The sequence below is a fragment of the Ictalurus punctatus genome, chromosome 7 (assembly GCF_001660625.3).
Source record: "Ictalurus punctatus breed USDA103 chromosome 7, Coco_2.0, whole genome shotgun sequence".
NCBI classification, from domain to species: domain Eukaryota; kingdom Metazoa; phylum Chordata; class Actinopteri; order Siluriformes; family Ictaluridae; genus Ictalurus; species Ictalurus punctatus.
In genome coordinates this window covers 33,431,139-33,446,758 of record NC_030422.2, presented here as the reverse complement: position 1 = coordinate 33,446,758, position 15,620 = coordinate 33,431,139, and the positions used below count along the sequence as shown (strand labels likewise).

At 39.4% G+C, this 15,620-nt stretch overlaps 1 protein-coding gene across 1 annotated transcript; it reads right to left on the bottom strand.

The window, feature by feature from the left end:
• Positions 1–6,859: 6,859 nt before the first annotated feature.
• LOC108268284 (uncharacterized) lies at positions 6,860–14,674 on the bottom strand. Its single transcript, XM_017473150.3, has 5 exons — positions 14,549–14,674; positions 12,749–13,057; positions 11,820–11,999; positions 10,081–10,181; positions 6,860–7,953 (listed from the first exon to the last, which is right to left on the bottom strand). Exons 1-5 carry the CDS (start codon positions 14,604–14,606, stop codon positions 7,852–7,854), a joined length of 750 nt encoding a protein of 249 aa, XP_017328639.1. The 5' UTR covers positions 14,607–14,674; the 3' UTR covers positions 6,860–7,851.
• Between the last annotated feature and the right edge of the window lie 946 nt (positions 14,675–15,620).

Sequence of the window (15,620 nt, the reverse complement as noted above, 5' to 3'; positions counted from 1 at the left end):
TACAACTGAGTAGTTGAGGGTTAAGGGCCTTGCTTAAGGGCCCAACAGTGGTAGCTTGGTGGTGCTGGGGTTTGCAGTCCAATGTCGTAACCAAAGAACACGTAAAAGCTCGACATACAACATACAGTATGTAATGTAGTGAACAAAATGACTTTTTCCTTATCCAATGCTTTCTGCTAACACCAGCTAATCTTTCTAGTCGTATTCGCAGATTTTAATAACACTGATTAACATTTATATTCGAATTAGCTAGCACTGTAGCTAACTCAACAGAGTTTACTACGAGTCAGGGTGAAGCCTGGAATAATAAGAGAGAAGAAGCGCAGAAGAGCTATGCGTTAGATGCGTGAGAGCTTTCACTATTATTATTAATGTTTATTATTATTAAAGTATCCGCATTAATAACATAAAGGACAGCCTCCCTTTTGTGTTCTGAGTCAAGCAGTCACCGAGATACATGTTATTGTGTGTGTAGAGATCATTTGGAGACAAGCAAATCAATGCAAATCTGTGTGGAACGTCTTTTACACGCACACTAACTGTCACCGCATCCCAGTTATCAAGCACTTTTCATTCTGGTTCATCAGGCTTCCTCTTCAGTTTGCGCTGGGAACAGCTGAGTGGTGAAATGGAGAAATAAATCTTCGGTATAATAATGGTACAGTCCAGTTTTATGCTTTTCGCTGTCACGTTTTCAGAAACTATACGCCATGTTCAGTGTTGCTCAGTTCTGCATTCCGATTGGTCAGAAGGTGTTGATTAATTGAATCGGGCGCACGGTGGTTATTAGTTCACCTCACACCTCCAGGGTTGGGAGACTTTGATTCCCACCATTGTGTGTGCGGAGTTTGCATGTTCTCCCCGTGCTGCGCGGGTTTTCTCCGGGTACTCCGGTTTCCTCCCCCAGTCCAAAGACATGCATGGTAGGCTGATTGGCATGTCTAAAGTGTCCGTAGTGTATGAATGGGTGTGTGAATGTGTATGTGAGTGTGCTTTTCCTGCGATGGATTGGCACCCTGTCCATGGTGTACCCTGCCTTGTGCCCCATGCTCCCTGGGATAGGCTCCAGGCTCCCCGTGACTCTGTAGGATAAGTGGTATAGAAAATGGATGGATGGAGCAGCACTGAATTCATAGTATCATTACCGCTCATTCTCAGGGACTTGTACGGTAGACGCACTACATAAACAGAATATGTGTATAATGTGTGTAATCGTTGATATGGTGAAGTTTTCTGTAAGGAGACGTTTCTGTAAAGTTTATGAAAGGAGTCTCCAGTGTCAGAGCTTAGAAACTCAGAGCTAAAGCTGTAAAGTTAATAGAGGAATAAAAACCCTGCTTCATCACACCTCTCCTTACTTAAGAGTTCAGTTATCAGTAAGAGAATCTTCCAGGAAGCTTTCATCATCAATAAGTTGCTTATGAATTTATGAATATAAATATTACAATGTTTTATTTGACCTGCTAGATCTGGATATTTTCATTTGACTTTATTCCCCAGACACAGCTAAAGATTTACAATCCAGTTGAATAGACTTATTTTTAATATACCTATATATTGCCATATATAGAGTAGAATAATAATATGACTGAGTCTTATACTGTATTATATATTATGACCAACAAATGCTTCATCTGCAGTACAGTGAATAGATGTTTGTTTCTCTTTGTGCATGAGAGGGCGCCACTGAGCTCAGCATCACACACTGCTATCCAAATGACTGCGTTCAGCGTTCATATTTTCTTCCACAATGACCTCCAGAACATCTCAAACTGGTCTAAACCTTATTTAAAAAATTCATTCTATATAAACTGTCACATTTTTCTGCTCTGGTTTGCACAGTTTTTATTGATATGAAATACTTGTATATACACTTAGGGGTAATAAATATTCAGACATTTTTTTTGGTATTTAATAACCTTGAACCTTGTGTACACGTCCAGTGCACATATATACTTCAAATTTATACACATAATGTCTTTTTTACTTTGTAGTTATAAACATGAACAAAAAAGTGGGTATTCATGAGCATGAAAAAAATGTTTCCATCCATTCCATTTTCTATATTGCTGATCCTACTGGGTGAAAAAAGAAAGGTTAAAAAATGAAGAGGAAAAAAGTACACAGACTACAGGTTTAGGTTTTTGCAGAATTGTGATTCGAGTTTGGCCCATGGCCATTCCTCTTAGCAAATTGTACCTCTGATGGACTTGCAATTTCAAAATAAATAAAGTCAGGAGATTAGCAAGATCATCCTCTTTTTTTTTCTTTTTTTTTAAGAAACCAGTCTTGCGCTAATGTGGCTGTATGTTTCGTGGTGTTGTCTTGTTGAAGTGTCCATCTTGGACAATGAGATGTCTATTATGTCTCGGTACATCACTCCATTCATTAAGGTTTCATCGTTGACGTGTAATGACGTGATTGCAGAGAACCAGCCCCAAATTGTGGTGCTCTCATCACCGTGCTTCACTATGGATCTATGGGACCACACATGATATTATGGAGATGTCGGTGATCCTGATCCTTACTGCTCTCCGGACCTACCTGATCCATCCTGATGCCCTACCTCTGGATAGAGTTCTCATCAACTGGAGGATAGAGCCTGGAGATCGCTGAGGATGGTGCCATTGAAGTGCCAGGAAATAGTTTTGGACCTCAATTCCACATGGACGTTCTTGCTGTGGTTGCTGGGACTACGGTTGCAGCGATGGCCTTGGGACTGTAATTACCACATGCAGTTTTACACTCAGGTCTCCTTTAGTGAACAGTGGACTAGTTCAACACAAAGACTTCATATTAAACCATAATGAACTTTCTTTTACTCTCACACTATCCGTCGTGACCCAGATGAGGACGGGTTCCCTTCTGAGTCTGGTTCCTCTCAAGGTTTCTTCCTCATATCATCTCAGGGAGTTTTTCCTCACCACCGTCACCACCGGCTCACTCAATAGAGATAAATTCACGCACTTAAAATCTCTATCCTGTGTTTATATGTTTCTGTAAAGCTGCTCTGAGACAATGATGTTGTAAAAAGCGCTACACAAATATAACTGAATCGAATTGAATTGAATATATCCTTCCCAATTGCTTCTGAGTTGTCTAAATGTTTTCAGACGCGCATCTCTGTGCTTCCTTTTCAGCAGGGGACTTTAGCGTGAAGCAGAGAAACAGAGATGATTGCAGTGCAGTTCATTGCTTGTTGTTCTCTGTGTAACTGTTGTTCCTGCTGCTTTCAGCTCGTCCTGCAATTGTTTTCGAGTGACGGCTGCCTTCTCTCTTACCTTTCCTATAATTAGTCTGAGAGTGCGGTTTGAAATCTTGTATACCGAACCTGCCTGGATGTTATGGTTCCATTAACTTTCCACCTGCATATTAGAGAAGCAGACTGTATGGACAGGGACGTCTAAGGTATTTACGGTGGCTCTATAGCTTTTCCTTTCACGTTGCATTTAAAAATGTTGTTCCTGAGAACTTTAGGAAGCTCCATCACCTTCAATGTTATTACGAATAATTGTATTCCTGGTTCCTGCAGTAGATACTTGAATATTATTATTATTATTATTATTATTAGTAGTAGTAGTAGTAGCAGTAGTAGTAGTAGTGGTGCAGCCAGATTTAACAGCCACACAGGGAAAACCAAGGTCTTAAAGGTCAAGATAGTTAATACAGACTCCATCACGATAGAAGGTGAAGCGTTAGAGGAGGTGAAGAGCTTCACTGTCCTTGGCAGCATTGTCGACATGTCGAGAAGTACAGGTGCTGATGCAAGGGCACGAATAGTCAAAGCAAGGTCGGCTTTCCTGCAGCTGAGGAACATCTGAGATGACACAAACCTGACCAGCAACATCAAGATCAGGATCATCAACACTGCCGTAACCATGAAAAGAATCCAAACCTTCATCAACCCCTGCCTCAGAATGATTCTTCAGCAACCAAAACCTGTGGCAGCGAATGGGACAGCATCCGGTGGAGGTGGAGATTCTCCAACGGCGTTGGAATGGATTGGCCACACCCTCCTCAAACCTACATCCAGAATAGTAAGACAAACCCTCACCTGGAGCCCACAGGGTATAAGGAAAAGGAACACCTGGTGTCGCCACCTGGAGGCAGACTTCAAGATAACGGGACTCACCTGGGGACAACTGGAATGACTGTCCCAGGACCAAAATACCTGGAGAGATCTCGTTATCTCGCCTATGCCCCGACAGGGAATACAACCCCAATTCCAAAACAGTTGGGACACTGTGTAAAATGTAGATAAAAACAGAATGCAATGAACTGAAATCTCATAAACCCATATGTTATTCACAATAAAACACAGAACGCATATCAAATGTTTAAACTGAGGAAATGTACCATTTTAAGAAAAGAAGAAGGTAATGTTGAATTTGATGGCCGCAACACGTCTCGAAAAAGTTGGGACGGTTGCAACAGAAGGCTGGAAAAGTAAGTGTTAGTAAAAAGAAACAGCGGGAGGAACATTTTGTAACTAATTAAGTTAATTGGCAGCAGGTCTGTAAGATGATTGGGTGTAAAAAAAGTATCTTAGAGAGGCGGAGTCTCTCAGAAGTAAAGGTGGGATGGAATCTGTATATACCTTTCAGCACTGACGGTGCCTTTCCAGATCTGCAAGCTGCCCAATAACATACGGGTTCATGAGATTCGCAAATCATTGCATTCTGTTTATATTTACGTTCTACACAAAGTCCCAACTTTTGTAGGTCGAACATGGCGGACGACTGTAACATCAGTGACGCATCTTCCCTATTACAGTGTAAGAACTTAAATGTTAAGCACTACAAAAAGCTTTTTATTGTCGTGTAAGATTAATGGTCAGATGCTGTGTAGACACAGCACCATGTTTATCTCATAGGGTCAGAGGAGATAAATCAGGGGAATGGGAATGAAACTATATAATATAAATGATATAAGGAATAATGAATGAATAAACGCTTCAATGCGATGGGGGCTGTGTTTACTGTGATGGTGTGCGTAACTAGGCAACCACGCTACGCTCTCTTCCGTTACGTGACGTGTCAGTGTGGCCCAGTATTCTCGCGTACTCTTTTACTACACACTCAAAAGTATATACCTGTTCTTCACTAAAAGACTGCATACTTTTGGTGCATGGTATAAGTACATGTTCATGCTTATGGATACTTTTTATTTACCTTTAGAAGTACTGTTTAATCATCAGGACTCTTTATAAATAAATAAATAAATAAATAAATAAATAAATAAAATTTAAAAATGTATTGATCTGATGTTAGATATACACTTGAGTAACACACACACACACACACACACACACACACACACACACACACACACACACACACACACAGATAGATTTCATTTACATTAATGAACTCGAAACATTCTTGACCGTGTGAATTTTTCTTTCTCTGCACCTCATGTCCGAAGAGGCACTTCCTGAAGAGTGGTGTGTGTGTGTGTGTGTGTGTGTGTGTGTGTGAAACAGAGACAGAGAGAGAGAGAGAGAGAGAAAGAAAGTAATGTAACTGCAGCTTCTTTTCTTCTAACATTAGGCCACAAAACCACAACTGCATGCATGTACGCATGAACCCAGAGGAAACCAATTCAGATAGTAAGCTGCGATCAGGACAGTGTTTAAAAACACTTTATCTCAGCTGGAATGTTATAACAGGTCGCGTTCAGCCTCAAATCATCAACAAAAGTGAAGTCACCTTAAAACTTTCCATTTCCGACCACTGACCTTCATAATGCCGCTGAACGTTCCACCGTGGCCTGATTACGCACGCATGCACACACTTAAACGCTCTTACCTATGCAGGATCAGTCTAGCTGACACGGTGGGTCTTGCCTTAAAGAAAACAACGCCACACAAATAGCCACAAATAGCATGTTTACTAGAAGCCCTTTTTACAGATTTAGCATTTAAGTCTTTAACTGTCAATCAAAAAAAATCACACTATTCCAGACTGCCATGTGGTGTTTTATATCATTTATTCCAGCTATGTGAGAGTTTTAAGTGTGTCAGAAAACCTGTTATTTATACGACAACTAACACCCGTCTTAACATTGAAAAAACTACAACTTTTGACTGAGAAGTTACCAAAAAGCAGTATGAAATACAGCAATATGCAAAATATTCAAAATTACTGAGCGATATGTACATTCCTACTAAAATGATGTAAATTATTTTAAATTATGTATGTTAGTAATGTTTTGGGCATAATTGTGAAATATTTGTTTGGTGCAAAAAGCGAGAGAACGCCGTCCTCATGGTGAAGCACGGTGGTGGCAGCACCATGCTACGGTTCTGCTTCTCTTCAGCTCAGACTGCGGCTCTGGGCAAGATAGAGAGGAATCACGGATTGCTCTAAATGCCCATCTGTGTTTTGCACAAATCTTGCAGCTGAAGATGAAGATAAATTTCACCTGCAGTACGATAACGACCCAAAGCGCAAATCCATCTGTTTCTCACTGGAATGTTGTCGGTTTCTATATCACATTAAAGTTGAACAAAGATCTCCCACCAAGAAACTGTTTTAACGTGGGTGTGTAGACTTAAAAAAAAATTACATTTTTTATATATATATATATATATATATATATATATATATATATATATATATATATATATATATATATATATATATATATATATATATATCTCACTGGATATTATTCTAAATTTAATCAGCAATATGTCAAACAATCGAAATAATAACTAAGCAATATGAAAATTATCCAAAATTATTCAACAGTGTTCAAAAGATCTTTCATGTTGCAGGTGACATCTTACACCTGAGCTTCTACCACCTGAGCTTCTACCACAGAAATAAACATGTCAAAACAGACCCAAAATCATTTGTATTTAAATATTCATTTATTCAATAAAAACAGATATACACTTTAGTCTCTTATCTCAATCACAAGGTAATGAATGCTATTATCATAAGAAAGTGGATTAGGTTACCGAGAAGCACATTGCCCTCAGCTAGAAAACACACACACACACACACACACACACACGATTTACATAGATAAAACACTTCAGCACTAACACACATCAAACACTACCACAGAAATGCTCACACTGCATGCGCTACATGGTTAGACTTGTTAGCAAGAAGATGGTGAGGATAAGAAAGAGAGACTTAATGTCTGGGCTTAAATGCTTAATTAGCTTCCTTTTACTTTTTAAAACCATATAATACACGCTGGAATATAATATGCTGGAAATCTTGCGAAACAGGGACAGGACTTGAAAATTAGCATTGCAGCAAAAAGGCTAGCAGTGACATAGCAGTTAAGCTGTGGTTATTTATTGATTTTGGTTTGACACACTTTGTAAATGCAATGAAACGTTGCTAAGTGAATTAAACAGCGCTACACCGTACCAGCTTCTTGGAAAGACTTGTACCTCTTGGTGTTTTTTTTTTTTTTTTTTTTTTTTTAGCAATCTATCTGTCTTGCTAAATTGCTAAACTTTGCTAAACAAAAAAAAAAGAAAGAAAAGAAAACAACTGCGTATGACTGACTGTCTTTGATAAACTCTGCACTGTAATAAAATGAGCGGTTCCTCCATTCTGGATGAAAGGACCTCCTTTTCAGAGATGAACACAGTCGAAGCTGTTGGAAGATGATGATGCGAATTCCCTGAGAGCAAAGTTGAATTCGATGCAAAGTTCTGCTCATGAAACGGATTTGTGACACAAAACCCAATACTCACTGTGAACTCCACGGAAATGACCAACATTTTGCTGACAAAAAACAACATTAGCATCTTTAACTCTATCTGTCATTTCCAGCGCAGCTGGGGTTCCTGACCGTACTTCCTGTTGTTCGTCATTATCTGAATGATCATTTGAGAGCTGAAGCACACGCGGTCTTGTCTGAGTCTGCACACTCCTCCTTGTCACTCCTCTGCAGATCGAAGTAGGACTCGTACACAGGAACCATATACTGGGGGGGATCAGGAACAAGGACAAATATCAGCTATGCATATAAATCCTAAATCATTGCTTTTGTATAGGAAATCATCTGTAACTTCTCTTTCATGTAGCTAAAATCAGTCTTTTAAAGTTTTATCACTCGCTACAGAGAGTCCAAGAAATGCCCATCTTCACCGGAAGAGTCTACCATCTGATATTTCTAGCAATAAACCACAGACATGATGTGTAGGAGGAGCCGACTGTGAAAATGAAGCTATGACGCTATTTTCATACTTGAGACAGAATGCTTGAGTTACGGATCGATTCTGGGCTTTTCCCTGGGCCGTCATCATCCCAGGTTTGCTTTCACACAGGGAAATTCCTTCTAACCACTCAAGATCTTTTCTAAATAGGAGATAAGACGTGCATCCCTTCATTGTTATTACTATTCTTCTGCGCAGGGAATCAGGTCAACCCAAAACATACAATATACAACGTCTACATACAACAGGATTGGACAAATCAGCAGCTGCGATGACCTAGACTTGCAGATTCAGTATCTGGGGTTCGGTATCTAGTTTCTTATTCTTAGTTGACCAGCACACAAGCTGTTAACAAGCAGAAGAGGAAACACCTACTCCCTTTTTACTTTCATAAAACAAAATTTGGATTTGCTATCTAGAGTGATTTTTACTATGCAGATTAAAATCACAGAACGTCCAAGCTCGCCTAATTTTCGTCAAACCATTTGTGATGTTCCGCGTTAAGGCAGAATGACGATCTATCCATTGATCTTCTGTACCGCTTATCCTACACAGGGTCACGGGGAGCCTGGAGACTATCCTACGGGACTTGGCGGGGGACACCCTGGATGGGGGGCCAACCGATTGCAGAGCACAATCACACACCCATTCACATAATTTAGAGATGCCAAACTACCTACACAGAATGTCTTTGGACTGGGGGATGAAACCCCGAAAGCACTGGGAGAACATACAAACTCCGTGCACATAGGAAGGAGGCGGAAATGGAACCCGCACGAGGTAAACATGTCTAATGTGCCTAACCACTAAGCCACCGTGCCGCGAAGCACGGTGGTGGCAGTATGATCGATTTATTTTTTTGCACAAAGCCTGCAGGCCTCTGTTACACAGATAATTCCAGCACGATAATGACCCGAAGCACAAATCCAAATTAACAAAGAAACGGAAATAAAATTTAGCACAAAGCCATCATACACCTCGTGGTTAAACATATAGCAGGAAAACAAAGAGGCTAGCCAGACTCGAGTAATGTTTTGACATGATGTGAGGAGAGAACAGGTCATAGCTGAAAGACTGGTCAAGGAGTTGCTGATTTTTTGTCAAGGTCACAAACACAACATGCTACATTTCAAACTTTGATAGAAGAGAAAAAAAATAAAAAATCGTTCGTTTTTTTAGGATTGCATTCATAAACGAACAAGCTAACCATACGTTATTGTCTTATATTAGCTCTCACTGTTTGGTTGAATCAATTTCCAGAATAAAACATGGGTGGGTTAACTAATACAAATGTTTAACACACCCTGACCATCACACCCACACCCATTGAACATCCCATTCCAGAGTGCAGGACACTTGAGTTCTTCTACCCCACCCGTAGCACACCATGTCTTCACGGAGCTCACTTTGTGCACTTTGTGTGGTGCTGGAACAGGTTCGGGCCTCTTCGTTCCAGTGAAGGGAAATTATAATGCTACAGCGCCCAAAGACGTTCTATACAATTGTCTGCTTCAATTGAATATACTATAAATCAAAAAGGCATCCCTGCTGTTGTGAAACCTGAAACAGGAAGTCATGTAACATTCTCAACCAATCATGTTATTCGCAGGAAGGGGACCACTTTTACACAATCCCCTCCCGAGTTCTCAGGAAGTGAACGCAAACGGCTGTGTTCTAGTGTTACAAAAGTGCAAGGATGGCATAAAACTTTCACACTTGTGTTAAAAAAAAATGTGTACACTGAGTGCACAAAAAGCTCCTGGGTAATTGGTGTTTCTGAAGTCTATGAAGTCTACAGTGGAGTCCACATTTTAAAATTATCTGATGAACTTTCCTTCTACAGATGATGGGAGAAGAACATTGTGTTAAAAACCCTACAGTTCAGTGTTTCTTACCCATTGTGTGGATCCTCTGGACGTCCTTGAGCTCCCTCCATCCTCGCTGTTTTCGGGCTCGGTCCCTTCACTCGGAGGCCCCTCCCTTATCACCATTCTCCCTACAACACGGACACAGTTTTGCGTTGAATACACGCTGTTGCTTTTCTTCAGTACTTCACACACTCTTATTTTATTCTGTCACTCAACACAAGGTCTCACGTCTTCATCGAACTCGGAATCACCGGTTTATCCCACTGCTCCAATCTGACAGCGCGTGACGTTACACTTTAAACAACACAACTTGGCTTAAGAGCATTCATTCTACCACGGCCTATTAACGAGCCCATAATCAATATTACGCAGTAGTTTAGCTTTGTAGTTTTTTTCCGTTTTTATAGCTCTCTATTTTGAACCAGTGAAAAACCTTCAAATATGGTTTCGCCGTCTTAGTCGTCAGTGTGTCCATTTTAGTGCTTAGTGCGCTGCCATAGCCAAGCCAACCAAGTAGATGCGTGGCTATGAGTCATCATTGTGTACAGTAGATACCATAATTGTCTCTTTTTTAAATGTACATTTACTGTGTGACTAGTTACATGTTTTGTTTAGAGATGCACTGATACTAAATTCCTCAGCCGATACCGATAAACGATTATTCAGAGTGAGATCGGCCGATACCGACAGTTCTGCCTTTTATGCCTTCTTTTAAATGAATAATAATTAATTCCACAATTCTGAAGGAAATGCAAATAAAAACGTTATTCTCTCCATTTCAGCAAGTTGTTTCACAGTAACTGGTCTCATAAACACAAAACACATTACTCTAATGAACATTAACACATGAACTCGATTCTGAAGATTAAAGTAAGATTATTAACTTATTGGATGTTATTAATTCATATTAACATTGACTGAATTGTAAAAAAAAACCTCCTGTTAGTCTCACATTCACTCTCCACTAACACAAGCATTTCTACTTCATCACTGACATCACACTGGTCATATATATTATACACTTTCTATACATTAACATTCACTGGATATGAAATATACTGCTCTACAAATATATTTTTCTGTGCATTATATATACTTTTTGTCGACTCATCTTCATTTAAATCTTTAAACGGTGTACCGGAGCTTTAATTCAGCGCGAGCAGCTTGGCAAAAAAATTCAATTTAGACTCGTCCGGTGTAAAATTTGATCAGTGCAGAGATTACAGAGATTACACACTGCAGTTTCATCGTCATTCCACACACGAGACATCGTCTTTACACACAGCACCAAATCCATGTGTTTTCCCGCCCTCTTTTGATTGACAGGATATAATCGGCCCTGATCATCGGACGTTTTTAATCTATCGGCCGATGACCCATAGCGTGAAAAATGACCTTTATCAGCTGATACATCAGTGCATCTCTAGTTTTGTTCACTCAGGGTTTAATCAGCTATAATAATATAATTCTGTTGTTTTATTTGCTTACTTTATTTATTTACTATTTACTTTACAATTTATTTATTGCAGCCAATTACACACTATTATATATTTATAATCTTAGCCAGATAATGTGTATGACATGTTCCATATTTTATGTTGGCAAGCAACTGAATGCAGCATTAGCTGGCCTACCTCAGGTATGTTAGGAAATATATATAATAAAATATCAAACATATATCGTGTAGCTGTTATATTGGGATTATAACAGCTATGAAATTAGTTAGACGTTTGATTAGGATGCTGTTATTTGAAATTGAGTCGTACCTGATTGTTTGCAGCCTCGTTTCATCCTCCAGACACTCAGACACACACAGATGAACAGAATGACCACGGCACTGGATAAAGTTGCCACCAGCAGCGTTACTGGCTGTTCTGGTGTGTTCTTCAGCACTGTGATTGGCTGAGTTGTTAATGTTCCACATTGAGTTGTACTCGTTCCACTTTCTGCAATCAAAGAAACAGTTAATCAGCTATTATTATTATTATTATTATTATTGTTACACCACAGCACTGCTGAGTTCTGGACTCTGATTGGTCAGAAGGTGTTGATTATTTTTCTATAACTGCGGCTCTGACAGTAGCGCAGCTGCAACTAACACGTTTATATTAACGTGCTCGTTCTAATATGTTATCGTTTCTATAGTAACAGCTAGTTCGCAGGAATGTAAACGGCAGACGCTCCACATACAAATAAAAATACCATGTCTAATCATTGACGTGGTGACGTTTTCTTAAAGTAAGGAGACGTTTCTTTAACATTTTCAGTATGGAAGGAGTCTCCAGAGTCAGCGCTTTGTAACAGCCAGACGTTCCATTAAATGGAACAATAAATGGATAAAAAGGACTAAATGTAATTTCAGTATTAAAGGAGGAATAAAACACTTGGGGACATGCTGTTATGGGTGGGGGGGGGGGGGGGGGGTAATAATGTGGGGGGAACAATAATCCTGCAACTCAATTCGTCATGCAATAAGTAAGGAAATATTAATTGATTAAAAATAACAACAAAAATAAATTACAGAGCTAAAACTGATTTGAAGGAGCGTGGCATGGTGTTAGAGCTTCAAACAATCTCCTCAATGGAAAAAAAAATCTAAAAATTTTATATATTGAAATAATTACTAGAAATGTATTATAATTATTACTCATTTAGTTTTAAAATTTTACATTTTAAATGTCTGAATGAAACTCACCATTGTATGTAACGTTTGTCCCCGTTCCGTTTACCGTAACCAGGCGAGGTATGTCCTGTACAACTTGACAAATATAAAACCCTGCATCATTTACATCATTTAGAACTAATTTTGAACTGGTGTTGTTGTTGTTGTTGGTTTTTGTGAATTTATCAGTTTGGTTAAATTCAACTCTCTGATTGTCTTTAAACCATGTCACTTTTACTCCACTAATGCTGATGTTCCAGCTGCAGGTGATCTGAACTGATTCTCCTCTCCACAGCGTGACTGTGGATGGAGACTGACTCACGAAAAAACCATCACTGGGACCTGGAAGAATGAAAAAAAGATTAAAGATAAAAATGAGATAAATATGTCCTCAGGTGCGTGAAGTAAGAACGTTTTCTAAATCCAAAGCAGAGGCTGAATAAAACACACACCACACACTCAATGAAACCAAGCCACGGAGGTCTATTCAAATCCATATTTATTATTTTAAACTTTCACAGTGAAAAAAGTGCAAAGATCAGTGAGTTCAGGAGACCAGCGAGCAGCGGTTCCAGCCCATAGCTTTCTCCGTAGTGTTCACCTAACAAACAACAGTTCATCGTGTTTACAGACACATAACTGAAGATCGAGACCAGCGGAGTTGAATCAAGAGGCACTCTGAGAGTGTCAGAGCTCAGGTCCAGAAAATATCACAGGAATACACCACAAAAACACAAAGATTACGCCAAAAAACTACAACAAAAAACCACACTGTTTAACTCACTAAGCTTTGCAGTTTTTTCCACTATGCAAATATGAAAATAATAAATTATATGTATATACCGTATATATATTTGGTAGACCTCCGTGATCTAACATGAAATCACTATTCATTCCCTATACATTTAGACAGAGAGGGAAAATTGGCATTCATATTTAACGCCAAAAGAAGGGAAAAAGAAAAACAGATCACGGTGAACACTTTTCTGGACACAAAACAAACAAATAAAACTAAAAACAGCGACATTAAATGAACACAAATAGATTCTACAGGAATTGTGCTAAAATATAAAACACTACACGACTAATAACTGATTTCTCTTCAGTATTTTACTGTTGTAAAGTGTGTTCTGTGGGAAAACATGCACAGAAAATATTCATGTGCAACAACGTCACTCAAACCCAATGCTTTATTTCAACAAAGAGACATCAAGGACTCTCAGAACGCTCCATCTGTTACTCTGCTGCTGAAAGGACCTAGCTAGATGAATAAATAAATAAAACTGTATATATATATATATATATATATATATATATATATATATATATATATATATATATATATATATATGTACTGTATATATAATATAGTTGCTGATGTACCTTATTGCATAGCTAGCTAGTGAGTTAAGGTAAAGATAGCTAGTGGATATCGATACTATGCTTATCAGTTGGAGTTTCACACATTGTGTTAATTTTTTGGGGCCAAAAGTGTGGACATTAATAACACACACACACACACACATCCAGTGTGAAAAGTGGGAAATTAAGTGGGAAATTACTAACTTACATTTTCTACCTACATAACAGTGGGCCTGTGGTGCTAATGCAGGAAGTTCACATGTAACAGTCTGAAACCACTACGAAAATGACTCATTAATAAAATAAAATAAAAAGTGCCGGTTGATATAGCAGTACACCTCACTCAACATGAAATCGTGTTTTGTCCTGTAGCGTGGAAATCCACACAGTACATGCACAGAAGATAGTTATGTGTATATAAGCTATCTGAACAGGTTGATCTAACACTTTGTGGGTTATTTTTTGACTCACCCCAACAACAGAGGCAGGAAGCCAGGAGCCCATAGAGCGTAGAGCAGAGATGCTGCATCTTTGAAAGTCCATCACACTCTGAACACTGTACTGACGTTTCACCTCAGGCCATCACACACACACACACACACACACACGCGCGCGTGCGCACACACACACACGTGTGCTCCTGTCTTCACCTTTTTCTTTTCATACCCTTTTACGTCAAAGTGAAACACAAAGCTGTTGTTTTCCGCTCGCACAGACTGAACTTCTGCACTCAGCACACACACACACACACACACACACACACACACACACACACACACACACACACACAGTGATGAAAAATAATTATTATTTCATTATTATTATTATTATTATAATTATTATTACACACTGCAATTTAAGACACTACAATTTGGAGTTTGGATAAATTCCCCCAAACATACTCTCAGTTAAGTTAGCTTAAAGATGCTTTAAGAATGAGTTTAATGTACACCCGGGTTGGTGGGTAGCACGTTTGCCTCGCACCCCCGGGGTGTGGGGAGCTTGCATGTTCTCCCCGTGCTTCGGGGGTTTCCTCCGGGTACTCTAGTTTCCTCCTCCAGTCCAAAAACATGCTCTGTAGGTTGATTGGCATGTCTAAACTGTCCGTAGTGTGTGTGTGAGATTGTGCCCTGCAATGGGTTGGCACCCCACCCAGGGTGTTCCCTGCCCTGAGTTCCCTGAGACAGACTCCATGCTCCCCGCGACCCTGTGTAGGATGAGCGGTGCAGAAAATGGATGGATGTACACCCGACTGTTAAAAATGACACTACAGCTTGAACAGTAAGTGATTAAAGTCAGACTAAGAATAATACGAGAGAAAAGCGGCCTACACACTGACAAGCCCTCACACTGATTTGGGATCTGTACAGGACTTTTTCCGAGTATATAAAATGTGTAATAAAACACTGTGTGTTGGTGTTAGAGTAAAATACTGAGCGACATTTAGTTCCTGTTCTCTCTTACCTTACAGCGGCTCTAAACATTAATAAGGCGACAAAAATAGAAACGCAAATGTATTACTCGCCCTTCAGTCGTACTAATT

What these genes read in the sequence shown, in the direction of transcription:
- LOC108268284 (XM_017473150.3), bottom strand. Translation starts at nt 14,606, where the DNA reads ATGCAGCATCTCTGCTCTACGCTCTATGGGCTCCTGGCTTCCTGCCTC. An exon ending in GACAAACGTTACATACAATG is followed by an intron (nt 12,000 to 12,748) that starts GTGAGTTTCATT and finishes CTTTGATTGCAG; the next exon opens with AAAGTGGAACGAGTACAACT. An exon ending in CCAGAGGATCCACACAATGG is followed by an intron (nt 7,954 to 10,080) that starts GTAAGAAACACT and finishes GATCCCCCCCAG; the next exon opens with TATATGGTTCCTGTGTACGA.